Consider the following 10,372-nt stretch of genomic DNA (forward strand, 5'->3'; position numbering starts at 1 on the left):
AATTGATGTAACCAAGCCGGAGCAGAGATATTAGGGGTGATTGGGAGTGCACTAAACATTTGACGTAATTTAAGTTTTAATAAGATTTTAGATGATTCTTTCAATGATTTTATGAAAGTTGTCATGATCTGGTTTAAAATTTTTTGAAATTCCACATAAAACCATGAGGTTTGAGCTTTTGTATTTTTAACTAAAAAATCATTAAAATCTTAGTACTTAAAACATTTTGAATAACAATAGATTCTATGAGACATTTACAAGTTTTATATCCAATACACTTGATTTTAGAATATTTTTAAAAATTCATGTATAAAAAAGATATGATTTGTCATATTAATTCAATTCACTTCACATACTAAGTTCAATACACCTTACTCCCTTTTGTAATTTTAACGAAAAAACTCCTCTAAATCTTTTGAACTTATTATAATCTCAGTATTTAAAAATTTTTCAATAACAATGAATTCTAAGAAACATTTACAATTTCTGTATATAATAAAATTGGATTTAGAATATTCTTTTAAAAAACATATTAAATAACATAAGACCTGTTATATTAACTAGGAGAATACATGTATGTATGTAACGTGCATACTTTTTTAAAAATTATTTTAAATCGACATATTTTTGTATTTTCTTGAAAAAATATAATTATTATTTGTTATATGTTATTATATAATTATAATTCAATCAATTTAAAATGTAATGTCATTAAAAATAAAAAAAATTATAAAAAAACTATCAATATTTTCAGTTAATTATAACATAAATTTTTATTTATTATCTACATAAATTTTAATTAAAAATAAATTATTAAAAAACTTTTATTTTTCTATAAGTGATTGAAAACTTAGTATTAAAATTTATTAATTATTATTTTTTTTTTAAAATAGTAACTTTAAATTAAAGTTTGACACATATCATCTACATATTAACTCTAAAATATTATGTAATAGTCAAATTGAGAGAGTTGACCATTTTATATAGATAAGATTCAGATAAGTCAAATGCTCAGTTCAATACACCGTTCCCTAAGAAATGGTTTTTATTTGGATTTTTAGTTATTAAAAAACCTACCAAATAACCCAAATTAATAAATTAGATTTAACTAATTTTTTTAGAAATCTAAATCTAAATCAATTTGGGATTTTTGGTTTGGTTGTCCAAGTTGACCACCATTAATTATAGTACATCATCTTGTTGACTCTCTTTGATAGTTAGTTAACTATGTTTAAATTTTAATAAAATGGATAATTTCACTCTTGAATATATGTATGTATGATACAAGAAAAGGATGCAAAGCTACTTAAAATTTTTGTTCGAAATTGCGCTAGGCGCTAATCGGGCTTAAAACAAAAAGAAAGATGGGAAATAAATTATATGAATCGGAGAATACTTTAAGTTTGCAAATGCATTAAATCAATCCGATTCACGGAGGGTTCTTGATGTCGCCAATACAGATTTGAAAATATATTATTTTAGCTGTGGCGTGGTGATACGTACTGGTTTGCTACAGACAGATATTCGGAAACACCCGAAAAAGGAGACCCGTTTTTCTTAGTCTGTTTTGATTTCACAAGAGAGAGTTTTGGATATGGTTTGCCTCTGCCTCTTGAGTGGTGTCCTGAAGATACTGTGAGTCTATCTAGTGTCAGAGAAGAGCAGCTTACCATTTTATTTCAGCGAGAGGATCCATTACAGATGGAGATATGGGTTACGTCTAAAATTGATCCTAACGCGGTGTCCTGGAGCAGCAAGGTGTGTTTTAGAAGTGAATATGAAAACACTCGTTGCACGTGACTTTATGTTTCCAGTTACAGATGCGAGTTTCTTCATTGACAAGAAGAAGAAAGTCGCTGTGGTTTTTTGACAAAGACAGATATAAAGCTACTCGAAACATAGCTTACATCGTTGGAAAGGATGAATCCTTGAAAGAAGTGGTTCTCAGAGAATCTCCATACAAAAAATGCTAAACCACTTGTGTGTTCTTATGTTCCAAGCTTACGCCTACTTAATTAGTCTATTTTACAGTATAATCTATGTTCTTGTTTGATTTCTCTTTCGCACAAGATTTTTATATATTAATTTGTTCCCTGGTTCTGTTTGAGTAGTTTTTTTTTTTTTTTCCTTTCATTTGTTAATTTCCTTGATCTATAGAGAACAGAGCAAGCTGCGTTCGAGTTTCCCTTTTCCACTGTTGGATTAAACTTGAAGATGACTTGAGCAGCAAGTCAGCTTAAACTATTTCCTAAAAGGATTACGAAATAACCTAGAATAGTAAGGAAATATTTTTTATGTTTATCTAATGGGTTTATGAGTTATCTAAACCTATATAAGGAGTTGCAGAGATTGTTGCAACACTTATGAGTTTGACTACTGCTTGAGAGCTTTTAGTTTTGAATTATTTTCTAAAAGTTAATAAAAAGAGTATTCTTTAAACAAGTCTTAAGTTCTTAATAAATCTTTTGATCATTTTATTTGGTATCAGAGCTTCAGAAGTTAATCGATCTTGCAAAGGAAGAAGCCACACTGATCACGAAGATCATATGATATCAAAGTATGGGGGATATCGTCGTCCCTAACACCCGCGCAAAGGAGGCGAGCAGCTCCTCAATCCATTGTCCCATGTTAAACACAACTAACTATACCGTATAGGCCATGAGAATGAAGGTTTTACTCAGGGTACACAAAGTCTGGGAGACTGTTGAGACAGAGACAGCTGATGGCGAAAAGAATGACATGGCCATAGCTTTGATATTTCAATCGATACCTGAGATGCTTATAGACGTGACAGATAAGGTCTGTGATGCAATTAAATCAAGACATGTAGGAGCAGAAAGAGTGAGAGAGGCGATATTGCAGACAGTCATAGCTGAATTTAACAGACTCAAGATGAAAGACACAGAGACAATAGACAACTTTTGTGGTTTGAAATCTGTTCAAAATCAGATGCATTAGGAACAACTATTTAAGAACCAAAATTGGTCAGGAAGTTTCTTAAGAGTCTTCCTAGAAAGAAATACATACACATAGTAGCTTCGCTTGAGCAAGTGTTAGACCTGAACACTACAAGCTTCAAAGACATAATGGGAAGACTAAAAGCCAACGAAGAAAGAATTTTCGAAGAAGAAAGAGAAACTGTAGAGGAACAGGATAAACTCATGTATGCAAACATGGAACCTCAAGAAAATCATAATTTTAATGGTGAACATAGAAGCAGAGGTTGAGGAGGACGCTTCTATAAGAGGTCGTGCACGTGGATGATCCAATGGAGCAAGAACCCTATCAAAAATCACATGCTATCGATGCGACAAAACAGGGCATTGCACATCTAACTGTCTAGACCGATTTCTCAAGCTTCAAGAAACTCAAGAAAACAATGAAGACAACACACAAGAGGCTGAAGAACTAATGATGTACGAGGTGGTGTATCTATATGAGAAAAGGTGAAGCTAAACGAGTTTGAAACAAGTCTCGATGGAGACAATGTTTGATATTTGGATAATGGTGCTAGTAACCATATGACTGGAAACAGACACTATTTCTCAAAGATTAACAAGACGGCCACATTCAAAGTAAGGTTCGGAGACGACTCACGCATAGACATAAAGGGCAAAGGATCGATCCTTTTTGTCAGTAAAGATGGAAAAGAAAGGTGCTTGACATTGTATACTTCATACCAGACCTAAGAAGTAACATTATCAGCTTGGGACAAGCTACAGAGACTGGTTGCGATGTTAGAATGAGAAAAGATTATCTAACACTACATAATCGAGATGGAAGACTCCTTGTAAAGGCAAACAGGTCAAAGAATTTCTTATACAAAGTAATCATGGAGTTGGAGAAACACTAAGTGCTTACAGATCACGGCATTAAGCAATTCATCAAAGTGACACGCGAGGTTAGGACATATTGCCTCAGAGACTATGAAGACAATGATAAAAAAAGGAATTAGTCACAGAAATACCTAACATCGAATCTAGAAAGAAACCTGCAAATCATATCAGGCCACAAACATACTTTAGCTTGTTCATGGAGATCTTTGTGGACCCATTACACCTCCTACGGCTGCAAAAAAAACAGATACGTATTTGTACTGATCGATGATCATTTTCGATATATGTGGTCATTCCTTTTGAAGAGAGAAGAGTGAAAAATTTAACAGATTCAAAGCAGTAGTCGAGCATAAAACAGGGGCCATCATAAATTTATTGCGAACAGATAGAGATGGAGAGTTTGTATCACAAGAATATCAGGATTTTTGTGACAATTCCAGAATAAAGAGACATCTAACCGTCCCTTATACACCGCAACAAAACGGGGTAATAGAGAGGAGAAATAGAAATTTGATGGAGATGACTTGCAGCATTATGAAGCACATGAGGATACCAAATTACATTTGGGGAGAAGCAGTCAGGCATGCCACCTATCTTCTGGATCGAGTCGCAACAAGGTCACTAGCTGCACAAACACCATACGAAGCGTTTAAAGGGAAACGCCCAAACATCGAACATCTTCGTGTATTTGGGTGCATTGTTTATGCAAAAAAAAAGGCACCACATCTAAGGAAACTGGATGATAGATCAAGAGTGCTTGTGCATCTAGGGACATAACCATGATTGAAGGCCTATCGACTAATGGATCCACAAACAAGAAAGGTTGTAGTAAGCAGGGATGTAGTTTTTCACAAGAAGAAAAGGTGGAAGTGGAATAACCAAGGAACAAGCATTACTAATGAATTTGCAACATTCACACTTCAACATGAGGGACCCGAGGAGAAGAAGCTTCCCAAAAAACAGAGAAAGAAACGATGATGATGATTCTGATAGTGAGTTGCTGCAGAAGAAGATGTGAGCGAAATAGAGAGCACCGAGGAAAAAAATACAAGAACAGCCTTCACTTAGAAGGTCATCAAGAGTAATAAGAAAGCCTGGTTACTTAGAGGATTTTGTTTGCTTAGCAGAGATAGAGGGAGAGCGCTTATTGTTAGCAATGAATGAAGAACCATGGGATTTGAAAGAAGCAATGGAATTAAGAGTATGGAGAGATGCTTGCAAAGAAGAGATGGCATCTATTACTAAGAAAAAAACCTGGAATCTTGTCGATCTTCCTATAGGAGCAAAGGCCATTGGATTAAAGTGGGTTTTTAAGATAGTGCAACTCTGATGGCAGTATAAACAAATATAAAGCTAGACTTGTGGCCAAAGGGTATGTATAAAGGCATGGCATTGACTTTGATGAGGTATTCGCACCTGTAGCTCGCATTGAGACAATCAGATTCATCATTGCCTTAGCAGGCTCAAAAGGGTGGAAAGTGCATCACCTTGATATAAAAACGTTGAAAGAGGAAGTTTATGCTGCTCAGCCTGAAGGGTTTGTGATCGAAGGACTTGAAAGAAAAGTGTATAAACTACACAAAGCTTTGTATGGACTTAGACAAGCACCAAGAGCTTGGAATGAAAAGTTGAACTAGATCCTGCGAGAATTGAAATTCACTAAATGCTCCAAAGAACCTTCTTTGTATCGAAAACAAAAGAAGGAACACCTGCTTCTAGTTGCTGTATATGTGGATGATTTACTCGTCACAGGATCAAGTCTGAGTTCGATTTCGGAGTTCAAAAGGAGAATGGCAAAGAAATTCGAGATGAGTGACTTGGGAAAGTTAACTTACTACCTCGGCATCGCAATTCTACAACATGAATGTGGTATCATGCTAAACCAAGAGAGGTATACGACTAAAATCTTGGCTGAAACAGGAATGGGAGAGTGTAATGTAGTTCACACTCCAATAGATTCAGGTTTGAAATTGCATAAAGCACCGGAAAAATGGAGTATCGATGAAAAAGAATACAGAAGAAACATTGGATGTCTGTGATATTTGCTTCACACAAGACCAGATATCTCTTACTGTATTGGTGTTCTGAGTTACTATGCAGGAACCCAAGGAGTCACATGGAGCATATTTGAAGCAAGTTCTGCGGTATTTACAGGGAACTCTCAAGTACGGTCTTACATTCAAGCGAATGGAATCAACAGAAGTTGGACTTATAGGCTAACAGCGATAGCAGCCACAATGTGGACATAGATGATGGTAAGAGTACAACCGGCCACATCTTTTATCTAAATGAATGTCCAATTACTTGGTGTTCGCAAAAGCAAAAAACTGTTGTTCTATCATCATGTGAGGCCGAGTTTATGGCTGGTACAGAAACTGCAAAACATGCAATATGGCTTCAGGAACTCCTTAGTGAAGTTGTAGGAACATCTTGTGAGAAGGTGACAGTTAGAATTGACAATAAATCTGCAATTCCACTCACCAAAAATCTGGTGTTTCATGGTCGAAGTAAATATATACACAGAAGATATCACTTTATAAGGGAGTTTGTCGAGAATGACCAAGTGAATGTTGAGCATGTTCCTGGAGCAGAGCAGGAGACTGATATACTGACTAAAACACTTGGAAGAATAAAATTCAAAGAGATGAGAGATCTCATAGGAGTTCAAGAAGTGTCAAATAAAGACTTCAAACTTAAGGAGGAGAATGTTGGATTAAACTTGAAGATGACTTAAGTAGCAAGTCAACTTAAACTATTTTCTAAAAGGATTATGAAATAACCTAGAGTAATTAGGAAATATTCTTTATGTTTATCTAATGGGTTTAGGAGTAATCCAAACTTATATAAGGAGTTGCAGAGATTGTTGCAACACTTATGAGTTTGAAAGCCTTTAGTTTTGAGTAATTTTCTAAAGGTTAATAAAAAGAATATATTCTTTAAACAAGTCTTAAGTTCTTAATACATCTTTTGATCACTTTATCCACTTTTGTCCTTAATAATTTTACAGAGAGTGCAAGTGGCTGACAGACTCTCGTCACTCTCCCAATCTGATACATAGAAGAGTCGATGATTTCTTGGCTTAATTTTCGACCTCTGTTCTGAATGCCCGTTGCTCATTGGTTTCTATGTGGTAAGCGTAGAAATCATACAAATGATTCTTCAAACAAACATGACTTACTTGAATTTGATATACAGATATGATCATTTTGTGATGACATTCGCATTTGGAAAATCCATTATCCAGATTGAAATGACTTTTTTTTTTTGCAGAAACGGTAATGGATCCATTAAACTTCTAGTAGTGTTCAAGGGAAAATGAGCAGCTTTTCAACTACGGTGACATTCGGAATTATGCTTGAGGAGCTTAGAAACCTGACTGAAACAAATACTCTTTTCTGGGATAAACCTCAACTTCTTACTTTGAAGAATTCAAGATTTAATCAAAGGTAGCATCTTAGCATAAATATGTGGCTTATCTGCTTCCGCCACTGGGTGTCAGTAGGCCTGAATTTTTTTGGGAAGAATAATCCACTCCGTCTTGATTTTTCCCAACTTTTCCGGATCTCATTCGGGTCTAAAAATAATATTTGAATAGATAAAAGAAAGGATAAAGATAAGAATAAGATTATCCGAACTTCTCAATAGGTAATAGGTAGTTATTAAAAATGAAATTTTAGAGATTTTGATTAGTTGAATTTTTTTTTTGACAAATATTGATTTTAGTCCAATTTATTAACAATTTGCAAATAAGTAGACTATGAAATTAATAAACCTATATATAACTAGCTATGGTGATTCACCTTTATAATTAACTATAGAGATCTTGTTTTTTTTTTATCACCAAACTATCGAAAGTTTAAGTGATTAATAAACGAATAACAATAATTACTCGAATTCTTATTTGAATCCTTATCCGTCCTTTTTTCCGATTATATTTTACTTCAAAATTGAATTGGATATTTTTTTGTTCCATACTCGTGAATTTTGTTTTGTTATTTTGGATAATATATTTAGATTTCCGAACTTCTCATTTACATCTCACGTCCTGATTCCTAAAAATTTCAATCAGAATTCAATATATCAACATAACGTGAGCTCCACGCTAGGTCTAGCTAAATGGATTCTGCCCCATCCAACCAGACGAGACATCCTAAAACATTTGACGTTGGCTCTCAACGTGACGAACCAACATTTTCAAAAGGCTATATACCTGGACGATGCGAGAAAAAAATATGAAAAGGATCAAGGCAATAGTTTGGTGCTGACTGCTGAGAGTATCCCAATTGGTTTTTTTTTTTTTTTTTTTTACAGAGTATCCCATAGAACATCAATAAGAGCATGTCCATTAGTGAATCTCTCTTTGGGGTTCACCAAAATAAAATAAAATTTTTTTTTGTTTTGAGTTTATTGAAGAACCTGTGTTATATTTTGTGTTCTATTGGCGAATTCAAAGAGAGGTTCATCAAAAAAAAAAAAAAAATTTACGCAATTGCATATGCATAAGTATTGTCCAAGAACACTGCAATCATCATCGCCACCATCGTTGAAGACAAAAAGATTGTGTTCAAGAAATCATTGAACCAACCAGCATTGGTGTGAGCTGGACCGTGCAAATACACACAATCTCGTATAAAAACAATGTATAGAAACACAATTAACAACAAGTTTCAAATGGCTAGATAGATACTGCAATGATCTTATCAATCTCAGCTGCAGAATCATAGACTATAGTTGGTCCCCACTCTTTCATGTACTGCAGCCAGCACGGCTCTGAAACCGCTCCTTCCCCTAAATACTCAGCTGCTACAATTCTATACCTTTGACTAAAATTCAACACATACTTGCTTTTCCCAGCATCATTTCTCACTCCAATTCCTAGCTTCGACGAGCCTTGAAGATACAATCCAGGGTGAAGAAAACTCGCGTGTCCGTGTTTCGACGAGTACGTACCGGTTTGTTGCTTCCTTTGACAAACGCAAGCGCCGACGCATCAACCTGTGTTTCGACGAGTACACAACCTTTTTGCTAAGATCCTCTTTAACACATCTCACTTCTTCAACCTTAGGCTCCTCTGCTTCGTCTGTGACAATCACTCCCACGGCTCTGTAACCAGCTGGAGGAACAGACAACCAGAAGTAGCAATCTGAATCTGAACTCCAAACTAAAGTGTACTTCACCGGTTCTTTCAATGGAGGGCGATGATCATGATCAGGATCGTTAGCTCGAGCTGCAAGAACAAAGCCTCTCAATGGCTGACTGTTTGGCTGACAGTAATGACCAAGGCAATGGAAACCTTCTGGTATGCGTTTATTGCTTGAAAATGAGTGTATGTTACCTATCTCTCCTTGTCTTGCTGACAGATGCATTTTTAGAAGGCTGTACCACACACATTAAGGGGAAGCCAAGAACGCCACACGCCACACATGCCAAGGTTCCAGAATCAACTTGGAAATCATTAAGCTGACCATCATCATCGACGTAATATACATCATTCAGCTTCTCCATGAACAAACTCAATTCCTCTAAAAGAAGAAAACAAGTACGAGTTTGAGAAGCAAGTTTGTATTTCTTTTTCAATATATCAAAGTCAAAGGTTCTCAAATAGCATACTTCTCCTTATAAACTCATCAAAGAGAACCAAATCTGGGATATCACGAAACAAATCAGAAATTGAAACAAAAAACAAATTGAGAACACCACCATCAAAACCGCTCACATACTACCACACAGATATTTCGAAAAAGGAATGTTCATAGCCTAGTAGGGAGTTCTAGCAATCAAGTTTAATTAAAATCTCCATCAACCGAAACCCAAAAATTCGAAATCATGCATTTCCATTAACAAAAACCCAAAAATTCGAAATCATGCCTCTCAGAGCAACGAAAGAGGAGGAAACAGATGAAATTGAGAGAGAGAGAAACGGAAGGATCACAAATGGTGGAAGGAGATGATGATGAATCGAATTCGTGAAAAACGATTAAAAATTGTCGGCGAAGAGAAATGAAATGAAGAAATGAAAATGTCGAGAAAATAAAAAATTGTCCGAGAAACACAATATAATATTTGGCCAATTAGAAGCTTACACGTGGTTAAGAGGCGAGTTCATCAAACTCGTCCGAAAGAGTCGGTTCGTCAAAAATGAGATTTTTTTCATTTATTTTAAATTGTTTTTACCTAAAAATCTGGGTCATAAACCCATATAAACCTCTACTGGACATGATCTAAGACGTTCTCACAAGAGTTCTCGATAGATCTTCACCTTTTCTCTTATCTTTTTACTATCTTTTTCTTTCATGCTGAGATACTTCTTAAAGATACCACCTATCCAATAATAGAATTTTCAGCGAATAACGTGTTCCCGATATTCAGACAAATATAAGCTCTGCAGTATCATGGCCAAGACGCAAGAGTCCATTTCTTATAAAAAAAAGTTCTTGTCCACGGATAAAGAAATTTTCTTAAATTTGATTGCTGTTGAATATGTTTCTCGTACGTTCAATTCCACACAAAAAGGAGGAAATCAGTTTGCATTTATG

The 10,372-nt window shown here is 35.1% G+C and overlaps 1 protein-coding gene across 1 annotated transcript; it reads right to left on the reverse strand.

The window, feature by feature from the left end:
- Window positions 1–8,405: 8,405 nt before the first annotated feature.
- Window positions 8,406–9,809, reverse strand: LOC112086399. Its single transcript, XM_024155283.1, has 2 exons — window positions 9,172–9,809; window positions 8,406–9,063 (listed from the first exon to the last, which is right to left on the reverse strand). The coding sequence occupies exons 1-2, from the start codon at window positions 9,200–9,202 to the stop codon at window positions 8,693–8,695; spliced, it is 402 nt and encodes a 133-aa protein (XP_024011051.1). The 5' UTR covers window positions 9,203–9,809; the 3' UTR covers window positions 8,406–8,692.
- Between the last annotated feature and the right edge of the window lie 563 nt (window positions 9,810–10,372).

This window comes from Eutrema salsugineum, unplaced genomic scaffold (genome assembly GCF_000478725.1).
Source record: "Eutrema salsugineum unplaced genomic scaffold, Eutsalg1_0 scaffold_20, whole genome shotgun sequence".
Lineage (NCBI taxonomy): Eukaryota > Viridiplantae > Streptophyta > Magnoliopsida > Brassicales > Brassicaceae > Eutrema > Eutrema salsugineum.